Consider the following 23,618-nt stretch of genomic DNA (forward strand, 5'->3'; position numbering starts at 1 on the left):
TAAACTGTTATGATGAACTCTGAAACATCCAAAGAGATCTCACCCAGCTTCTAGGCAAACCATTCCAGCCTCAAAACTCATCTAAAACTATGTATAACGGTTTCAAAAACGCACAGAATCTATAACCAATTAGTTGTCTCATATTATTTGAAAGTTTAGATATAATTTAGTTTAATCACTCAGTTTTCAAAAATCTCTTTTTCTGTGGTCTCCATTGGACAAATCCATCTGCCTTACACAAAAGAATTTTTAAGGTCAGATATGAAATACAAATTTTTACTTCCATATATAAAGTCTTCATCAACTTTAAAGAAATAAAATTTCAAATTTTAGGAATGTATTCTGCTGATAAAAAAGATAATACATAGAACATATATTGCATTATTTTTGTGCTACCTAGACTACTCCACCCTCTTTACCATCATTTGAATTACACTAGTACTTGGTCATAAACATTACTGTTTAAAGCAGCTTTGGGCAAACTACGGCCCGCAGGCCGAATCCGGCTCGTTTGAAATGAATAAAACTAAAAAAAAAAAAGACCGTACCCTTTTATGTAATGATGTTTACTTTGAATTTATATTAGTTCACACAAACACTCCATCCATGCTTTTGTTCCGGCCCTCTGGTCCAGTTTAAGAACCCATTGTGGCCCTCGAGTCAAAAAGTTTGCCCACCCCTGGTTTAAAGGGAGGCCAAGAGTCAGACAAAATGAAATTAAAAATAGATCAATTCCTCCACTTGTTAGCAGTTCTAGGAAAATGAAATGGAAGAAAGAAGCATTACTAACAAAAGTCAGGAAGAGTAGGAAAAGTACATGGAAATTTGTTTTATTTAAAACATTTTTGCTCTTCACAGTATAAGCATGCTTAGATATATTTAATCATTTACTGTGCCAGACATTGCTGCTGCCTACTGAACACGCCATTCTCCCCTTCTTCATTAGTAAGAAAAGTCTAGTGTTTTTTCAGATATTAGGTGATTCAAGAGATGAAAGACGTGTCTTGCTCAGTCTATGCTAATGATGGTAATTCCACTCATCTTGCCAGTAGTTGGTTTGGAACAGATTTGCGATAGACAACACAGTGTAAAAGGAAGTCTGCTTAGGGCCCTGTAAAGGCGCCTTTCTTCCCCCTTAAAAATGGGCCACGAGAAAGGCAGTCCCCGTGTTTGCCTCTGGATGTCTGGAATTGCAGCAGCCATCTGAGAACAAAGTGCAGCTAGTTTAAGAGCAGCCAACACTTTGAGGATGGCAAAACAGAAGCATGGAATGATTCAGAAGCATTGATTCCTGATGACCTCGTTAAGCCAATAAATTATCTAAACCAGAAATGGTCTTATCTTCAGGCTACTTCTTACATGAGAAAATTATTATTTCCTGTTAGTATTTAAGCCATTTTGAGTTTGATGTTCCTGTTACTTACCGTAAAAAAGAAAATTCAAACTGATTCTTCCCGGAGAACAGTACTGTCTAAATGAGCATTTATTACCTAAACTACTTATAATCACCCGCTTGCAAAATCTCAATGTAAACGGTTTATGCTTTTAAAGGGAAGGTGTGCGGTATCTCGAGTGTTTTCACTAATATAAGGGGACAAAGTTACATGCTATTTGGAGGTTTGGATAGAAAAATAATTTCTTTTTTGCCCATGGGAAGTACAGCCTTTTACTTCTCTGCGTTTTTTACATTTGTGGCCTTATTATGTCTAACTTTCTCCATCATCTCTAAAAAAGTATGTAACAGTAAGTACTCTTTAGACGAGCCCCTGGCAAAGTCAACCTGGCGTTGCTTCAGGAAATCAATATGATTTAGACTTCTTTTTCTCTCTCAAAGAAAACAGGATTGTGAAAATGCTTTTCCTGGGTGTTGTCTTAAATCTTGAATAAGACCAGACAGGGTGTATGTCAGAACTTGCAGATGTTTTTCAAATTAATAAAAATGTGCCTCCAAAGCTGAGCTTTGCATTCTGGTGGAGTCTAAAATTAAGTAATGTGTACAAATAGAAACTCAAAACACTTTGAAGTACTTATAAAAACCAACATCACAGCATATCAATCCATGAGTTCAGGGATTGCCGAAATTCATGATAATTTCTTTTCTCCTGATTTCTGAGAGCTTCCCTGGACCTATGTTTCCATGTAAAGCAAATGCAGACCTTGTTAATAATGTAAGCAGCTCTGGGCTCCTTCTCCACGGCAGTGATGCTCTCGTCTAAAACCAGAACTGCTTCCTTCCTGCTTTAATGGATTAGATTTGTTTAACTCACTTTCTGTGGTACTCAACCCAGCCCCACCGGCATGTGGGTGCTTAATGAATATTTGATGGCAGTGACTACGACTGCACAGAAGATACCCCTGTGTCCACAGGAACATGATAAAGCACTCTAAGCTCTTTAACTCTAGTTATAAAATTATGCAGTAACAGAGGGAGAGTCATGCCTTTCATAGCAATGCACTGTTTTAAGAAAACCCCAAATAGAAAAAAGAAGGGATTGAGAAGTGCAGACTGGTAGTTACAAAACAGTCACCGGGATGTAAAGTACAGCATAAGAAATAAGTCAGTAATATTGTAATAACTGTTATGGTGCCAGGTGGGTACTGAGAATATTGGGGGGAACACTTTGTCAAATATATGACTGTCTAACCCACTATGCTGTACACCTGAAACTAATATAAAAGAATATTGAATGCCAACTGTAATTGAAAAAAAATATATAAAAAGAAAACCCCAAATAAAAGGGAAGGGACAGGAATTAACATCTATGACCTAATATGTGCTGAAAATTTATATGATATCTCTATATACTATTTTATTTTATTTTATTTTTAAATGCTTTTTAACCATAATCCTCTGGACTATGTATTCAGATTCCCATTTTCCTGAATCTCAGATGGCAGTAGTTGTATGGGGAGCCAATATTCTATGTACCAATAAGAGAAAATTCAGCCAATGAAATTATGACACACCATTTATAAGATGTGCCCTGATATCAGAGTTATCAAAATGTAAAAAATAACAGGCATCTCCAAAATAATAAAATAGGATATTGATAAGAAAAATCACTGATTCACACAGCCAGTTAGTAGTCTTGGCAAAGACAAGCTCGCTATCCACCAAAACGCCTGCTCCCCTCCCACAGTGTGACCTTCCTACTGAGAAATGGCTGTCCAGCCAGAAGCTACACCTTCCACCTCCCTGAATCCTGATCAATAGACTGTGAACACAACTGATGTAGTCACCTCCAGGCCAAAGAGGCAAAGAAGCGAGGGTACTGTCTCCATCCTCTCTTACCGGATCTACCATTTAGAGGATGCTGATGCCCACGATGATGAGAGAAACTGCCTGCTGAACATGGCAGAGCCTCTGTGTCTGCCCGGGTTCCTGACCGACTGCAGGGAAGAAAGCCCTGCCTGTACCCCCAAACCACAGTGCCAAATAGGGATGCCACATTTAATTTAAAACGAGCGATACCCTGGTCGGCGTGGCTCAGTGCTTGAGCACTGACCTAGGAACCAGGAGATCACAGTTTGATTCCCGGTCAGGGTACTTGCCCGGGTTGCGGGCTCAGTCCCTAGTGGGAGGCGTGCAGGAGGCAGCCAATCAATGATTTTCTCATCAATGATGTTTTTCTCTTTTTCTCCCTCTCCCTTCCTCACTGAAATCAATAAAATTCATTAAAAATAAAATAAAACGAGCAATAAGTAAACTTTTATTTTGGTAAGCCCCTGTCATACCCGGCTAGTGGGTGACATCAACTAGCATTACTGCAATACTGTTGTGGCAGAATTAGAATGTGAATGTCAGGTTCCAAAGCCTAGAACTGATCCTGTGACACCAGGCGAGTAGAAACCTCCAAAACAAACAAACAAAAATCCAAAATAAAACAGGACTGATCGCTTCATTTTAAGCAGTTTTCATCACTTGGCTTGAAGGAAGGGCGGACTGATTTAAGAATGATATATTTCACAGAGAAAGTCTGGACAAGGACAATTAAAGTTGTATGTGTGATAGCATAGATTCGAGGAAAAACAAAAACAAATGAAGAATGAGGGAGTGATTTCAAAAGAGGGTAGAAGGGACACTAACATGTATTCTCTCTTTTATGTCTGGCTTTGGTCTGATACAGTTTGGGTTCAGGAAAGAAGATCCAGGCAGGTGTTATAACCGCAGCCCACTCAGTGGTCTCGTATCTCAACATAGAGATGGCCTGTCACCTGACAGACCTGAAGCAAAGGGAAGGGAGGAAGGAGCAGCTTGACGGGCAGTGGATGAAAGGGAAGGATGGAAGGCGACAGAAAATGGGTGAGTTCCAGATTCAAGACAAGAGTTTGAACCTTGGCTCCACGATTTCTTGTACGAGAGCCCGTGACTTTGGGCAATCATTGAACTTCTCTAAGGGTCAACTCTTTCATCTAGGATGCTTATGATAACAGAATGCCTTTTACAGGTTGTTATAAGAATTAAATAAGAAAATACATGCAAAAAGCATATATTCGTGAGAGAGCACACACCGAATGTTAATCACTATTATACTTGGTGTCATCATCACCCATTAGCTTCTTTCCCCACCTAAGCGCAAACAGCCCAGTGTGCTTTTAATACACATCTCTTCTACAGATAGAAAATACAATTCCTTGGAAGAAAGTCTGCCTTCAGTTGTGAAACCAACTGAGGTTAAGAGCCTGCGAAGTTTCTATTTCAAATTAAAAATAAACAATTTGTTAACATGCCCTGAGGGAATGATGGGCAGAGAAAATATGAAGGTAAGGATGGTGTATGATATTTCAAACACCAGTTGCAACTTATTGCTTACATAAAAATAGCACTTTGTCAGTTCACAATACTATAAGGCGTAAAAAGAAAGGAAAGGAGCATAAAAAACTTACCCTTTGTTTTTCATTTGCACCCTTTTTATTGTTCTCTTTTCTACTTTCATCTTCATACACGAGAACAAAGTCGATTCTTCGCTGGCCGTCATTAAAATAGAGTGAGTTGGGTTTCCCATTAAATTCTTCCTGTGTAGAATGTAAAACAAACTTTAATATACATTTTTGAAAAAAATGTTTATTGCCCAGCTTTAATGGGCACATCAACATGTTTATAGAGAAAGAGAAATACATCCATTATTAGTTACTTGACAAAGATCATGGTCACTACGATTTTCGCAAGCATACTTTCTTCTTGGTGATAGTTAAGTCCTTTAATTGAGCGGTTTAACATTATTCTACAAGTGCATGAAAGACTATCAGTACTGTGTATGTAACACACACATCCCAGAATTATTCCTGCCTCAAACAGCAAAATGAGTAGCAAGTTTGGAAATGAATACAGTAGCCAGAGATGCTTAACCAAAGGACAGAAGTTTTTTTAACAAGAAGAAAAATCTAAGACAAAGCACTGTTGATAAAAATCTCCTCCTTCCTATGTCTTATTTTCCAACTCTTCCATCATTTTTCCTGACCTCTCTTGACCTTACCACTTTATAGAAGGCATCATTTTATAACCTTAAACAAATATCAGAAGATGCTTCAATATACACAGAAGCTACTGTGTGGTCTTTGGCTATTTGTTCCCAAGTCCACAGAAGAAACCCTCTCACTCCCAGGGAAAAACAAAATAAACAACCAAACCAAGCCAAACCAGCAACAGCAACAAAATAAATGAGCTTTTTAATTTAGATCTTAAAAGCCTATGGGTTAAGAACAAACAAACAAATAATGGCAAAACACAGACCTAATACAATTGAAAACAATCTCTACAACATATGGACTTGAATAGAATTGTTTTAAAAGCCTTGAATTTGTGTTCGCACACAACTTGTCAGGATGCTTACATTAGTTCTGTTGTTAAGAATCAGACTGCTTTTTAACTAAGTAATATTTTTTTAATTTTTCAGTTTTTTTAAATTAAAAACTCCTGGGGAGACTGCATTTTGCAGTCATTTGGTAGAACTTCTTAATCATTAAATGTGACTAATTCTCCTCTGCATTCACCATCAATTAGTACAAAAATCACCTAATTTTATCACCACTTCCTGCTTTTCTTCACACCTTTGAGATGTATATTTTTGCTAAACATACCCAACCTGGTGCTTGTGATTCCCTTCCTCTTTCCACCAGGGAGCCTGTGAAGGTTCATTAGTATTTGAAACTACTCCCACTTAACAGGTCATTCACCAACGCAACGCCTGCTGCTGCTGCTGTAACCTAGCTCCAAGCACCTACATCTCGGCCTCATTCAACCAGGGACTCTAACCTCAAACAGTGGTTGTGCCTTGAGATCTCCCCTAGCTAAGGCACTGAAGAGGCACATCAATGCCTCAGGCCACTATCCAATTCTTGGATTTGCAATTTCACCGATTTAAAACCAGTAAGTGTTCTTGTAGAGCAGTGGTTCTCAACCTGTTGGTCGCGACCCCTTTGGGTGTCGAACGACCCTTTCACAGGTGTCGCCTAAGACCATCGGAAAACACATATATAATTACATATTGTTTTTGTGATTAATCACTATGCTTTAATTATGTTCAATTTGTAACAATGCAAATGCATCCTGCATATCAGATACTTCCATTACTATTCATAACAGTAGCAAAATTAGTTACAAAGTAGCAACGAAAATAATTTTACGGTTGGGGGTCACCACAACATGAGGAAGGTTGAGAACCACTGTTTTAGAGTATTTAAAGCTATACAAAAGTGCTAAGCCCTGTATTTTTCATTTCAGCTACAGAGTCCTTGAAGCCACTTTGATTTCTCTTCCTTTCAATGAAGATGTTACCATTGGTGACAACCAGGGCAGCTGCTAGAGGAAAAATGTTAAGTAGGGGGAGGGGAGTTCTCAGAAAGGAAACAGTAGGTGAGACAGGGTGGAACAGAGTCACAAAGACCTGATCATCATTGCAGAAGTCGGTAAAGTGTACAAAAGCAGCTTGCTCTCTATTGCCCACATTATGTTGCCGTTGGTGGTGTCCAGCAGGAGCTCAATGAAGTTACGTTCTGAAGAATCAGGCCTGGAATGAGAACCACATTCGCACACGACTCCAGGCACTCTTTCCTGGATGGCCGATGGCTGCACAGGTTGGCAGCTAGCTCCCAGGCAATCTGGTCTGCACACAGGTCTCTCTTATGCGACAGAAGACCATGCCATTTCTTTGGAGGGAAACCCCAGTGGACTTGGCAGTAGCCGCCTGTGAGAAAGAACTAGGTCAAACTCTGATACGGTGTTATTAGAATGCAGTGCCAGGGAAAAGGTGCCAAGTTTCTATGGCTGTGAAATCCAGGTTTCCCATCTCTTGGCAGAAGACATTCTACTAGGCAACTGGGAAGAAGAGAGAAACTAAATGCTGGGCTGGAACAAATGTGTAATAAACAAGGGAACTGAACTAAATAAAGAAGGCTGATGTATGAACAAAAGTTAAAAAAAAAAAAGCTGGATTTTTCAGTGATACGTTCTACTACAGGCCTAACTTCCCGAACCAGACAGAAATGAAAGAAAACTGGGAAAAAAATTCCTCTCCTAAGCTTTTGCTTTATATCAAGTAAAATTTTGATAATTTCTCAGGGTAAATACAGAGAATCTTCTTTAAATGACTGACCGATTATTCATGTCCTGGTCTCCATGCCTTCTCTTAGAACTACTAAAAATTTTATCTTTAGTCTTTTCTACCAGGTCCAATGGCACCAAGATGAAATACAAAAACCCTGACACATGACTCTTCCTGTTCAGCCGCTTAAATTAAAAAAAAAAAAAAAAATTAAAAAAAAAACTTGATGAGAAGGCTTAACATTTATCAGGTAAAATCACTTTCCAGATCAGAGCTTACATATGGTTACTGATTTTCCATCTAAAAAATTCATCTATCCTCATACTCATCTGGGTGACTTACTAATCATCACCCTGAGGGTCTTAGACAAATGTGTTCAGTGCCAAGGAAGTCAACAGAATCACTATCTGTTAATACTTCTTTCTTACTGGAAAAAACATCAAGCAAATTTCTAATTACAGTTTGGGGTCTATAAAACCCTACGTCTATTCACACCCATTGCCCTCTCGGGTACTAAGGAGAGAACATTCCACTAATAGTGGAATTAGTATTCATTTACCCATTCGTAGTGACCTGACCTAACACTGTACTAACAGTTAAAGGCGACAGTGGTTGGTTAACAGGCCTACCTACGTTCACCTGTTGACATATGCAATGAAGCAGAGCAATGCTGCCAGCCACTGCCGAACCATGGCCTGTCCACTTCTGCCCCTGGTGTCGGCAGAGACATTTCACTTCACACGGGGATGAAGAGGAGGCGCTTGGTCTGAGCCAGGGGAGACCTGAGAAATGAGGGCTTAGCCACACAGTGGAGAAGAGGCTAGGAAGGAGGTCGCGTGCGATTTACGCAAGTGATGTTTTCCAGGCCTCCCTCCTCTCAGCTGGCTTCTCTCCTTTTATTTGTGGGCAGCTACTTCAACAAAAGAGTGGAAAAGGGCAGGATCCTCCTTAACCAAATCAGGATAAAAAATGCGAGCAGTAAAATGACTCTGCCCAGTGCTTTCAAGCTAGAGTTATGACTTTGAGAACATGAAAAAAATGATTTTCTTTTTTTTTTTGCTATTGGTAAAATCAAGGGTCCTACGACTTTGATTAAATTTGGCTTTAAATTCTAGCTCTAGAAATAATCTCTCCCCCTAACCTCCCCCCCCGTCCCCCTTTCTCTTTCTTCCTCCTTTGGCAGGCTAAAAATAACATCTTGACCTATGTTTTAGTTCCTGAGCCCTAAGGTGGAATGAGCTCCTGGCTACTTGCCCATAAAACCAGACAGAGGAACCCTGGAACAGACCCCAGAGCTATCCTCAAGACCTGAAGGCATTATTCATCACCCTTAACTCGCCTCTGACCAATCAGCTCCCAGAACAACCCTAACCATAACCCCCGATGTCTCCTGATTTTGCCCTACATAATCTGAAACCTACACACCGTCAGGGAGTTCGGGATTTTGAGCAGTAGCCTCAAAATAAAACTGGCAATATTTCCCCACTGCAGTTCTCAGTGTCCCGTGTTTGGCTGTGCTAGCGCTGCGTGGATGAACTCTTTCTATTCTGTAACTGGCCAGGAAGCATGTGCGGGTACCAGTCTTGTCCCTGGAGTGGTTGAGACCTCCGTACTATAGGACAAGTGGTTGAGAAAGGACGTCCTCGGGCAGCGATTTTCAACTTTTTTTTTTTCATCTCATGGAAGACATAAACCAATTACTAAAATTCTGCAACATACCAAATAATACATATTTTGCCTATCTTACAAAATATATGGGTATACAGTAATGATTCATTCACATTGGATAGCTATTGTTGTGTTGGCTGTTGTCATTTTTTAATTGGACAATCTAAGTAAAAGAGGTCAGTGCCCCTGACTAAACAGTCAGGTATTGCATGTTTTAAAAATTCTTATGGCACAACAGTTGAAAATCGCTGTCCCAGAGGCCAAACAAGTCCAAGGATACTTTCCAGAAATTACTTGGTAGGAAAACTTCTCATAGGCAGTCTCTGAATGAAATATGGCACTGGACTTCCCCTTGGACAGGATGGCATTCTTCAAAAAATGAAAGGTCACACGCACGCTTCCTGGGCAGAGAGAGAAGGGCCGGAGTCAGAGAACCTGGGGAACCTGCCTGAGTGGCCTTCCTCTCAGCCCTGAAATCCCAGGCATCGTCAGCACCTGGCGGGCCCATGAAATAACCCGCTGCTTAACCTACCCGCTGCTTAACCTCTGCCCAACACTTCTCAAGTGTCTCATCTAACCCTGCAAATCAAGATTGGAGTCCCATTTCACAACACAGGTCCCTACTCCTAGCGTTTAAAATGCTGATGTTTGTCCCAGATCTGGATGAAAAGTTGTCAGGCTGGGATCTTGGCTCAAATTCTCGTTTCTGTGTAAGGGTGTTGGAAATATGCCTTGGGCAGCAAGTGATATTATCTAATTGTATCTCTAGAATTTCCAAATAAACTATTCACTGACTATGAGACTAGAGAGCATTCCAAGACTATTTGGGCTAATGGTCTTGACCTCTACACAGAGGAGGATGCAAGGAAGGTTTATTGGCTAACAATAACAGTTAAGGAATTACGCTATGGAAAACAATATTAAAACACAAAGAGCAACTGATAGGTGAATGTGGAAAAAACATGTGGCTCTCTGCCGTCTCTAAGACTAGCAAAACAAAATAATTAATTCCAAGAAATACACAACAGAAAGAAAAACAAACTTAAATCAGAGCAGAGGACGACAGTGAAAATAGAGGATCTTCAATTTCTTTTTAAATCCTGAACCCATGCACATAGCAAGCTTTAGGGAAACAAACATTTAGAGGCAAAAGCCTTTATGTAAATATTTAGCTCTCACACAATATGGAACATACTACATATAGTCTTATATGTACATGTCACGCAGTTATGAATGAGAGATATATTCTGAAATGTTTTCCCTGACTGCAGCAGAGCTCAGGCAGATTCAAGGCATAACAGTGGAACTTTTTTCCAGTTTACACAATTGTGCAAAATTTCTGAAAATACAAGAGACAATAGGTCGAATTTTACTGCTTATGTTTTAGAGCAGCGGTTGCCAACCGGTGGTCCGTGAGGTCAAAAAGGTTGGCGACCGCTGGTTTAAGGAAACCTTTGGAGCAGCGGTCGCCAACCGGTGGTCCGTGGACCACTGGTGGTCCGTGAGGTCCGAGAGGTTGGCGGCCGCTAGTACGTCACCTCCCCAGCCCAAAAGAACATTCGAAGGTGAGAAAATGCAAAGTGCAAAGAAAAACAACCAAGAACTGGAGGTACAAAAAACTGAACACTGAAGGGGGAAAGACTAATACTGTGAGAAGTGTAGCGAGGGAGAAAAATAAGTTAGATATTAGCCAGGGATAAGGAGAGGCTCACGGACACACAGGGGTGCCACACGGGCAGTCAGCCCAGTAAATGACATGCTGCAGGGGATGAGTGAGCAGGCTTTTAAAGGGACCCAAGCATTCAGGACAGTGTTGCCGGAATGAAAGTGTGGTGGGAAAGGGCCCATTTGAGGAGGAGGGTGCATTAACCACACTACTATATTCTGAAAGTCAATAGCCAAGTCTTGTTCACCCTGAGTTCTCTGCTGACACTTTGCATGTAGCAGGAGCCTGGCTTACTTTTGTCTCAGAATAAAAATAGCTTTTTCCCGCCTGACAATAAAAGTAACAAACATATACTCAATACAAAAAATTCTGAAGATAGAGAAAAGTATAAAAAAAATAATAGAAGTCATATGTAATCCCATTTCCCAGAGATGAGCAGAACTGATTTTGGAGTACATCTTTTTAGGGTTTCACACACACACACACACACACACACACACACTAACCAGATGGTAGCATACAATATATATTATAGTTTCATATACATCCATCATAGAGATTTTCTAGCTTTATATTAAGCTCTGCATCATCACGTTTAATAGCTGCAATATAATTTAGTTAAACAGTGCCTTCACTGATGAATGCATAAGTTGCTTCCAATTTGTTGCTTCTATCAACACTGCTGCAATGAGCATCTTTGTGCATATGTATCTGTGCACATGTTCAATTACAATTCCCTTAGGCTGAATTCTAGAGGCAGATTTTAACTAGCATGGCCTTCTTAGAAACTTTTGATATGTAGGTTGCTAAACTGTCATTCAAAATACTATTTATAAAAATGGACACTTCCACCAGCAGAGGATGAACGTGCCTTTACCCACTATCACCAGATAGCAATCCTTTTCACTCTTCCCAGGATGGTCCATTTTTACATCTGCATTTTTTAACTAGAGAACGCTAACGGTTTTATGGGGGCTGCCCAACTGAATTACTGCTTTTGTGAAGTGCCTATTATGATTCTTGACTTAACTGAACTATCTTATTATGCAATCACTTTCCAGTAAATTCTCTTGAGAGCCCAAAAACCATACAGGCAAATGATTAAATGGTAATATAAAAGAGACCCATAAAAATACCAAGTCAGTCCCCAAAGAAAAAGTGAGAAATAGTCTAGGGCACTGACAGCAATCCTGGCTTCAGCAACGTTGAGGTTTAACTGGAATGCGCCATGCTGGTGTTACAAGGTTCCCGCCCTTCCACCACCTCCCTGCATGCACTTCCCAATAGAGCGTACGTGGCCTGTGGAACTACCAAATGTCAGTTATATCTTTTGACTCAGATATTTCTTTAGATTTAGAACCTACTATTTATTTGGTGTGCACGTGACTCCTGTTACAAATTAAGAACTGATGTACAAATTCTTTAAAAATAGTCTTGCTATTTTATATTGGGAAATGGCTATAACCAGTTCTCAAATAGCTGAACTTGTTATTTTTAGTCATGTCTCATCAGGGGTAAATGTGGTTCACATAAATATAATTCGATTGCCCATAAAAATGCTGCTGCTGCTTTTTCCTTTTCTGTTCACACACGAGGGAATGTTCGAGGCCCACTGCTTCCTCATTTGGTATACGCATTTGGCCTTTATTTCTCTTTGCCTGTGTTAACATAAACTTTAGAGATCTGTTATTAGGGCACTGAATTTCAGATGTCGAGTGATTACTGTGAAATATTTCCCTCTGGCCCATGCCGAGGAAGCAGTAGTTTCATCAAGTGGAGTTCTCATATGATTTTAAATATTATATTCTTAAAATTTCTGAACTGGGCCATAGGAAATATGAATATAGAACTTTGACATGGCTTTTAAAATAAAACTTGCTGAAAAGGAGGTAAGGAAGCAGGGTAGGTGATATGCTTACTTTGGAGCCTTCTCATAGAAGTGGGACTCTGAACCTTTTCCTTAAACCCACAGTTAAGAGTTGGAACTGGGATTTTCAATGAGCATCATTTCAAACTTTTTTTGGCTTTCCTATTTCCCTACAGGCTTTTTACCATTTTAAAACCTCAGTTTAGCCTTCTTTAAAGATGGTCTGCAGAAAGGAAGGGGAACAAGTAAAGTCAAGTCAAAAAAGAAAAGGAAAAGAAAAAAATGTGAAAATGCCTTTAGTGGTGATTTTCATACTTTTCCTTTTCTAGAAGAAGCTATCATCTGTTTGCACTGCTCTCATCTGGCAGTGGTAACACTGGTGAAAGAACTGTGGGTGAGATTAAGCTATAAGATATGCCCAATAAAATCTTAGAAACGACAAAGTGATAGCTATATTAAAACAAGACAAGTGGTACAACAGGAATTTGTGAGAATGATTATCTTCCAGGGGCTAACTCTTAAGGTTTCAAAATGTCTTGCTTTGCTTTAATATCCCATTATAGATTTAACATTCAGCCATTTACCTAAAACAATTTTTAACCTATTATCATTTTCAGGTTGCACCACCTCCTGGGGAAAGAATGTTTTTCTTGTTGTTGTTAAATCTTCAACTGAGGATATTTCTCCACTGATTTGTAGAGAGAGTGGAAGGGAGGGAGGGCGAAAACAGACAGAGAAACATGTATGTGAGACACCTTGACTGGTTGCTTCTTGCATGTGCCCCCAACCAGGGCCAGGAATTGAGCTGCACCTGAGTTACGTGTGCCCTTGACTGGACTCGAAACCGGGACCCTTCAGACCAGCTAGGGCTGGGGTTTTTGTTGTTGTTGTTTTTTAATCCTCACCCAACAATATGTTTTTATTAATTTCAGAGAGAGAAAAGGGGAGAGAGGGAGAGAGAGAAACATCAATGTGAGAGAGAAAAGTCGATCAGTTGCCTCTTGTATGTATTCCAATCAGGGATCAAACCTGCAACCTGGGTATGTGCCTTGACTGGAAAACGAACCTGTGACCCTTCAGTGTATAGGACCACTGAGACACACCACCCAGGATGAGGAAGAAACTGTGTAGGTTTTCCACCTACACAAGATGGTTGTTCTAAATTACATTTTTTTGACCTTTAAGAAATAGCTCCCAATCTTATATTATGGTTAGAACCAAAATAATTTTGCTACAATAAGATCCTTCATGATTTAAAGGACTTTCACAATATTCTATCTACAACTTTAAGATCTTTAGTCTTAAAGAATAATAATTTTAGCTTGACTTAAAAACCACATGTTCCACTCCACCTATGTTCTTATTCCTCTTAATAGTATCTCAAATGTCTTCATATATCTATTTTCAATTCTTGAAAAAGTAACTGATTATGACTCAGAAATATTTACTGGTACTTCCCATTCACCAAATCCATAGCTGTAGTCCCTAAAATTTTATGCTTTTGAATGAAGAGCCAATCTCATAGGTGACTGTAATCTGAGAATGAACAGAAAAGAGAGTTTCAAGCCATAGCTACTCAGACTGTTGAGTTGAAGAAGATATGTAAGGTACAACTGAAGATGTAAGTAAGGCAACAAGACTTAAGCTCTTTACCAGGTTCCTGTAAAATTCTTTTTCTGCAGAATCCCTTAAAATTATAATCCGTCATTCCCAGAAAGCTCTTCATCTTTCACAGGAGGTTTCCACTGCCAGTCTAAGGACTACCCTGAGTTATTTTTAGTGTGTCAGCTGCTCAGGGTTTACAGCACAAGAGTCCTGTCATTAACTGTAACTCCCTTGTCAAACTGTTATGTCACATGTATCCCTTTGCTATAATCTTCTCAGACCACTTGTCTGGGAATTGATGGCTGCAACCTCATTCAACGCAAGAGAAAGAAAAAAAAATCAGAGCATCTTGTGCCCAGCAAAGCAAAGGATGTGACAACTCCTATCAGCTGGTTAATGTTTTATATAGATAACTAGAGGCGTGGTGCACAAAAATTTGTGCACCTAAGGGGGTCCCTCAGCCTGGCCTGTGCCCTCTCGCAGTCTGTGACCCCTCAGGGGATGTCTACCTGCTGGCTTAGGCCTGCTCCCCAGGGGATCGGGCCTAAGCTGGCAGTCAGACATCCCTCTGGCAGCCTGGGAGCCCTCAGGGGATGTCCACTTGCCGGCAGGGAGCAGGCCTACGCTGCAGTCAGACACCCTTAGTGCTGCTGAGGAGGCGGGAGAGGCTCCCACCACCACCGCTGTGCTGGCAGCCATCAGCCTGGCTTGTGACTGAGCAGAGCTCCCCCTGTGGGAGTGCACTGATCACTAGGGGGCAGCTCCTGCATTGAGCATCTGCCCCCCTGGTGGTCAGTGTGTGTCATAGTGACCAATCATTCCCAGTCATTCTGCTGTTAGGGTCAATTTGCATATTACCCTTTTATTATATAGAATAGAGGCCTGGTGCATGGGTGGGGGCTGGCTGGTTTGCCCTGAAGGGTGTCCTGGATCAGGGTGGGGGAGTGCCTGGCCAGCCTGAGTGAGGGGCTGATGGCCATTTTCAGACTGGCCATGCCCCCTGGCGACCCAAACTCCCAGCCTCTCCTTTTTTTCTTTTTCCTGGGATTATTTATCTTCTGTAATTCAAACTTTGTAGCCTTGAGCAGAGCCCAGGTCTGGCCAGGGCAGGTGGGAAGTTTGGCTTCCTCAATCACTGGGGGCAACCCAAGCCTCCTGCTCACTCCAGCTCCGTGGCCGCTGCCAACTTAGTTGGAATAATTTGCATACTGCTCCTGATCGGCTGGTGGGTGTGGCTTGAGCATAGCAGAGGGATGGTCAATTTGCATGTTTCTCTTTTATTATATAGGATACTTTCCTTTAACTCAAGATGCAGTTTACAAGAATGACTATTGTTTGTGGTATGAAAAAGAAGATGCAGACATGTTTCCAAAACAAAATAAAGAAAAAACAAGTGGCTCATTTAAAACAATGACACAACTATCCTCTCTAATAAAAGGCTAATAAGCAAATCGAGCGAATGTCACTCGATTTGTGCACTGTGATGTGCACTGACCACCAGGGGGCGGATGCTCAACACAGGAGCTGCCCCCCCCCTGGTGGTCAGTGTGCTCAACCAGAAGCCGGACTCAAGGCTGGTGAGCATAGCAGCCAGCACTAAAGATGTCCAACTGACAGCTAAGCCATCAGTCAGACATCCCCCGAGGGCTCCCAGACTGCGAGAGAGCACAGACCAGGCTGAAGGAGCCCCCACCCCCGCCCCAAGTGCACGAATTTCATGCACCAGGGCTCTAGTAGAAAAAAATCCTTAAAAAAAAATCCTCCTCCCATCAGTTATTAGAAAATTTCAAGAGATAAAGTACTCCAAGGCAGTAAGTTTTCTGATAAACTTTACACCAATTTTCAAAAGGTTCCTGTAAGCTTGTTGTGCTCAAATTTTTCTCAAATATAGTATATAGTATTTTTTTATTTCTCAAAGAGGGAATATTAAACATAGATATTATTATTACACTATTCTTCTTCTTCTTATTGAGGTAAAAATGAAGGGAGCCCAAAATAAGAATAAAGAACATGGGTTCTGACTTTCAGTCAAGACGGCAGGAGAGGTAAACACTGTGCTCGCCTCCTCCCACAGCCACACCAAAATTACAACTAAATTACAGAACAACCATCATTGATAACTACCTGAACAAAAGTGCTGTAACTAATGATATAAAGAAGCCAGGAGGAGATTGGTAGGAGGGGTGGATAAGTGGAATGGGCTGGTCCCACACTCTAGATCAGGGGTCCTCAAACTTTTTAAACAGGGGTCCAGTTCACTGTCCCTCAGACCGTTGGAGGGCCAGACTATAGTTTAAAAAAAAAACTATGAACAAATTCCTATGCACACTGCACATATCTTATTTTGAAGTAAAAAAACAAAACGGGAACAAATACAATATTTGTATTTGCATGTGGCCCGCGGGCCGTAGTTTGAGGACCCCTGCTCTAGATAATTAGGAATCAGGAGGGATAACTAGGCTATGGCGGTCCCCCCTGAGGAGCTAGGGTCATAACCCCACATCAGGCTCACCAGCCAGAGGCACCAGTGCCGGGAAAAGGAGTCTTCACAACATTTGTCTGTGAAAACCAGTGGAGATTATATCTAAGTAAGGCTGCTGGAGTCCCAGACATTCCTCTTAAGGGGAATGCACATGGACATGCTCACTCACAAAGTCACCTGCTCTAAGCTTACAGGGGCCACATCTTCAAAAACACAGGGAAATATAGAGAGGAGCTGAAATGACTAGTTTCAGGGCAAGGGCTCGAGAGGAGGGGCGGGAGCAGCTCTCTCCAGGAAAGGAAGCACAGGCAGGCACCAATGGTCCTTTGTTGAGCCCTTCCCCCATCTAGCCACCCTGACATAGGCAGTTGCCAAATGGACGGGGAGGTCTCCATTAACCTAACACCATTTGCCCCAACATGGCGAATCCCCGAAACACACCACATACAACTTGCACACTTCCAGCAACTTTTCTACACAAGTAGCCTGCCTTGCCTTGCGCTGCAAACTTTCTAAAAACTCTCAAAGGTCTACAAATCCCAAACAAGCAGTGTCTGGCCTTGGTGTGCCCTGTACATCTTTCTAAGTGATCCCAAGTCTGGAACAATCAGTGACTAGTCTCAACTTGCATTGCAAACTCTCATCATATGGCTCTAAGGCAGGCATAAGCTGCGGCCAGTGTGGGCTTGGAATGTAGCTTCCATTAAGTGGCCATAAGCCTGACACAAGTGGTGGCTGGCTTCAGGTCACATTGTGGTGCCCACCTAAGAGTCCCAAGCCTGGCACTAGTGGAAACTGGCTTTGGTTCACAGCATAGCCTCCCCCAAGTATCTCCAAGCACAGCACAAGCAGCAGATCATTTTGTAGCTCCTACCAAGTGGCCGTAAGCAAGCCACAAACAGAAGCTGACCTTGGCCTGCACCTGGGTCCCTCCTAAGAGTCTGTAGAACCAATACACCTGGTGGACAGCTTCAGAAGACACCGGAGCACCACCCAGACAGCTCTACAAATGACACAACTGAAGGGAAGATGCAGCTGGCACAAGAGTCCTGCTAAAGAGATGCCTGCTCTCTGGAATCAGCTCACACACAATAGCTTGTCCACTATAGTCACAGCCAGTCAGTCTGAGGGTCAATTTCATCTAATAATGTGCCAACAGGAATCAAAGCTCAACTACAGCAGGAGGACACACATCCACACAAAGGACACCCTTGGAGCATCCAGATCAGGTGACCAGGGAGACTGTGCCACTGGGCCCCACAGGACACCTACTAATTAAGGCCCCTCTGACAAGACTGAAAGACACAGCAGATCTACCTAATACATAGAAATAAACACAGAAGCCAGCCAAAATAGAGACAAAGAAACATGCCACAAATGAAAGAACAGGACAAGACTCCAAAAAGAGAAAATGAATGAAATGGAGAGACACAATCTAACACATACAGAGAACAAAATACTGGTTATAAGAATGTTCAATAAATTGAGAGAAAGAATAAATAAACTCAGTGAGAACCTTAAAAAAGGGGTAAAGGCAAAAAAAAACTAGCAAAAATAAGGACTACAAAACAAAAAATGAAGACTACTTTAGAAGAAATCAACAGCAGGTTAGATGAAGCAGAGAATTCAATCAGCAATCTGAAAGATGAGATAGTAGAAATCACCCACTTGGGGAAAAAATAAATTAAAAAAATAAAACAAGATAGTTTAAGAGACCTTTGGAACAATATCAAGTGTACCAACATTCATATCACTGGGTACCAAAAAAACAGAAAACCTATTTAAAGAAATGACAAGAAACTTCCCTAACCGGAAGAAGGAAATAGACATACAAGCCCAGGAAACTCAGAGATCCTAAACAAGATGAACCCAAAGAGACACACACCAGGACACATCATAATTAAAACACCAAAAGTTAAAGACAAAGAGATAATTTTAAAAGTAACAAGAAAAAATCAATTAGTTACATACAAGTGAGCTTCCATAAGACTGTCAGCTGATTTCTCAACAGGAACTTCACAGAACAGAAAGGATTGGCACTAAATATTCAGTCATGAAAATGCAAAGATCTACAACCAAGACTACTCTACCCATCAAGGCTATCATTTAGAATTGAGGAGAGATAAAGAGTTTCCCACACAAGAAAAAGCTAAAGGAATTCACCACCACTAAACTAGTATTAGAAGAAGTGTCAAAGGGACTTCTTTAAGTAGAAAATAAAAAATAAAAAATATAAAAATGGAAATATAAGAAAGAAAGATGCTCACTGATAAAGTCAAACAGTAAAAGCAGAGGATCAACCAACTATAAAGTTAGTACAAAGGTTAAAAGACAAAAGTACAAAAATTACATGTAATTAAAACAATAAACTAAGGAATACACACACACAAGATGTAAAAAAGAACCAACATGGAGGGGTTAGTAAAACTGTAGTAATGTATTTGAATCTACTTGAACTTATGCAACCATCAACTTAAATAAATTGATATAAACATAGCTTGGTATATATGAAGCTCATGGTAACACAAAACAAAAATCTACAAGAGATACAAGAAGTAAAGAGACAGGAATCTAAACACAACACTATAGAAAGTTATCAACATACAAGAGAATAAGAAAGAAACAGGGAAGAACTACATAACAATCAGAAAACAATTAATGGCAATGGCATACCTATCACTAATTATTTTAATGTAAATGGACAAAAGACATAGGGTGGCTGAATGGATTAATAAAAAATAAGACCCTTAGAAAAAATGCAGGATTACAGTGAAGAGTAAGTGAGATGATGCATGTAAAGCAATAATACAGATCCTGAAACATAGTAAAAGCCCAAATATGGTTGCTGGTGTCTCCATTTTAACACATAACTGTTCCTTATTGATCTCTAGCTTTGTTGGGTGCATTCACATACTTTATAACTATCAGAAATGCAACCTGCATCTTGTTCTTTCTCTGTCATACTCAAAGCATGAGAGTCACTTCTTTTGCTGCCATTTTATCTGTTTCTAATAGGTCTTCCCCTACTCTTTTATTTGTTGCTTTGAATTGGACTGCCAAATTAACTGAATTTGTTGAATTTCTTTGAAATTAAGCCTTAGTGCTTTGGTTTGGGACATCAGAGGCTTTTTAGCTTTCTTCAGGTTCTGAGTAGAATGAGACTGAAGGGGAGGGCCCGGTTCCACAAATGAATTAAATATGGTAAAGGTTAATATATTCTCATTATGTTATATTTTCCCATCCCCTCAATCTATTTCAAAAGAGGTGTTGTGGCATCTGGCACCAAACAGAATGAAAACAGATAAGATTATTGAATTATAAATAGAGAAAGAAAATCAGAGCCAGAGAAAGTAGGAGGAAGAACATGTACTAACCATTGGGACAACTGTAATTGTGATTTTAACATGACATTTGGTGCAAAGCCTCAGGTGGCAGGGCAGAAAGGAAATGTGTTCCATGATACCACCCTTGTTATCAGAAAAAAGGGAAGCATGTGATTTGGAAGGGGAAGGGAAAGGTCTCATGTTAGACCTTATATAGAAACACCCCGTTTTCATCTACTCCTTTGGCCTGTCCTTGGCCTGAAATTGGCGTTATAAAATATAATAAATTGGTAACCTTTGACTTTTTGTTTTTAGTTCTACTATCTCTCCTACCTTTGAAGCAGTTAGTCTATATTTCACTCTCTCCCATCTACTGCCATCATTCTAGTCTGTGATCTTAACTCTTACTACCTAAATTACAATTAATATCCCACTCTGTCTCCTTGCATCCACTTCTCCTGTTTGCCAGTTCACCTTACACACTGCCACACTATGGGTGTTCCTAAGCCAACATGCTCAAGTCATAGGATCCAAACACCTTCAGCTACACCCAGTGACCTCTGGAGAAAGTGCAAACTTTTCAAAAGGGTAAGTCAACGTCTTTCAAAATCTGATTATAGCCCACCTTTTATTAACTAACATTCTTAACCCTCCAATCCAACCATCCTTTCCAATCAGAGCTGTGACTACGTCATATTGCTTCTCACCTCCAGTTCTTTGCTCACATAATTCCTTTCTCCTGAAAACCCTTTTCTTCGCCTTCCCTCCTTTCCAAATCTTAATTGCTCAAGGTCCAGCTCAATTCTTCCTCCATGAAGCCTTCCTAACAACTTGGGTGCATGTTTCCATCTGCTTCACTGTGCTACTGTTTATGCCAATTGACGTGTGGGTCTGTGAACTTCCGGAGATTCCTGAGACCCTTTCAGGGGACTCATGAGGTCACAACCATTTTTATAATAATACTAAGATGTTATTTGTCTTTCTCATTGTGTTAACATCCACAGTGATGGTGCAAGAGCAATGGCGGGTAAAACTGCCAATGCCTTAGCACAGTTCAGCAATGGTACCAAACTGTATAGGTCATCACTGTATTCTTCACCACCACATACAGTAAAAAAAGAGTAATTCATGTAAGCATGTTCTTGATGAAGCTGTAACAGTTGCCCACTTTATTAAATCTTGACCCTTGAGTACATGGCTTTGTAACATTCTGTGTGAAGAAATGAGAATATCCATAAAGCACTTCTGCTGCACATCAAGTACAATGGTTGTCTTGAGGAAAAATGTTTGCACAATTTTTGAGTTGCCAATTTTCACACAGACACTACTTTCACTTGACAGATGACTGACAGAAAATGCAGTTATACAAACTTGGGTATTTGGCAGGTATTCTTCCAGGAAGCGGACAATGAAACTGTCATTTCAAGGAAAACAACGGACACTATTTTTGCTAATGATAAAATCTGAGCTTTCAAGCAAGTATTAGAATTTAAGACAACCTGTATTCACCAATGAACTTGACAGCTTCTCAATATTCCATGGCTTTTCTGATGAGACTGGACATGTGCTAACAAATGTAGTTTCTTTCATACTGTATAAGAAAATAGGTCAACATTTAGAAGAGCTACTTAACTCAGTGAACCTGTATTTTCCAGGTGCCCTATGCATGGTGATAAAAATCATGTTTGGGTTTCAAAATGTAACATAGGTTTTTAATAAACAAAAAGTTCACTGGTATGGTTTTACATTCCACATTGCAACCAGCCTTTATGAAACTACCATATTCTTTTAATGTGTATCAAAGAAGAATATCCACAAGTCTTTAAAATACAAGCCTTTTCTGCCCTAGCTAGTTTGGCTCCGTGGATAGAACGTTGGCCTGTGGACTGAAGAGTCCTGGGTTTGAGTCCGGTCAAAGGCACATGACCAGGTTGCAGGCTCAATCCCCAGTAGAGGGCCTGCAGGAGGCAGCCAATCAGTGATTCTCTCTCATCACTTATGTTTCTATCTCGCTCTCCTTCTCCCTTCCTCTCTGAAATCAATAAAAAATATATTTTAAAAAATAAAATAAAATACAAGTCTTTTCTGACTATCTATCTGTGTAAGGCTGGATCTACTTTATATACTTCAACCCTCAAAAAACATATTGTAAGTTTTTCACTGCAGATGCAGATCAGATATAAGAATCCATCTGTTCAAAGGAAACCAACAACAAAATAAAAATACAATCCACTGAATAGAGAAAATATTTTCAAATGAGGTATTTGATAAAGGGTTAATATTCAAAATATAAACAGAACTCATACAACTCAACATAAAAAAAATCAGATTTTTTTTAAGTGGGTAGTGGACCTCAATAAACATGTGTCCAAAAAAGAAATGCTGATGGACAATAGACACGTGAAAAGTTGCTCAACATCACTAAACACCCTGCAAATCAAAGCCACAATGAGATATTACCTTACACCTGCCAGGAAGGCTATTATTAAAAAGTCAACAAATAGCAAGTGTTTGTGGGTATGTGGAAAAAAAGGGAACCCCTGTGCACTGTTGGTGGGACTGTAAATTGGTGCAGCTACTATGTAAGACAGTATGGAGGTTCCACACACAAAAAAATAAAAACAGAACTACCACCTGATTCAGCAATTCTACTTCTGGGTATTTATCCAAAGAAAATGAAAACACTAATTTGAAAAGATATATGCACACAGATATTCACTGTGGCATTATTTTCAATAGCCAAAATATAGAAACAACATAAGGGTCTACTGACTAATAAATGAATAAAGAAGTTGTGGTACATATACTAGTATACAATGGATTACCACTCAGCCATAAAAAGATGTAATATTGTCATTTGTGACAACATGAATGGACTTGAAGGTATTATGCTAAGTGAAATAAGTCAGGTAGAAAAAGACAAAGTTCGTATGATTTCACTCATGTGGAACAGAAAACAAAAAAGAAACAAATACTGATATGCGGTATATAAGAATGAAACTCAGACACAGACAATAGTATGGTGGTTATCAGAGGGAAGGAAGGACGGGGTAAAGGTAAAGAGAGCCAAATATATGGTGATGGAAGATGATTTGACTTTGGGTGGTAGGCACACAATGCAATACTAGTATACAGAACATGTATCATAGAAATGTACACTTGAAACTTATACAATTTTTTTTAGGGAGGAGGAGAGACAGAGAGAGAAATACATGGATTGGTTGCCTCCTGCAAGCACACTGACCAGGGCTGGGGATCAAGCCTGCAACCGAGGTGGGTGTCCTTGACCAGAATCGAACCTGGGACCCTTCAGGCCGTGGGCCAAAGCCTATCCACTGAGCCAAACCAGCTAAGGCAAACCTATTATAAATGTAATAAAAAATAAAATAAAACAAACAAAAACAAACTCATAGATACAGACAGCAGGTTGGTAGCTTTTAGAGGAAGGTAGTCAGAGGGGAGG

General features: G+C 40.3%; 1 protein-coding gene across 1 annotated transcript in view; it reads right to left on the reverse strand.

The window, feature by feature from the left end:
* Positions 1-23,618, reverse strand: part of ANO6 (anoctamin 6) — a 189,089-nt gene that overhangs the window by 63,138 nt on the left and 102,333 nt on the right. Inside the window, exon 3 of the mRNA XM_081082698.1 lies at positions 4,888-5,016. Within this exon, the coding sequence (XP_080938824.1) occupies positions 4,888-5,016 (129 nt within the window). The remainder of the gene's footprint in view (positions 1-4,887; positions 5,017-23,618) is intronic.

The sequence above is a fragment of the Myotis nattereri genome (genome assembly GCF_964212035.1).
Source record: "Myotis nattereri genome assembly, chromosome: 2".
In the NCBI taxonomy this organism is placed as follows: domain Eukaryota; kingdom Metazoa; phylum Chordata; class Mammalia; order Chiroptera; family Vespertilionidae; genus Myotis; species Myotis nattereri.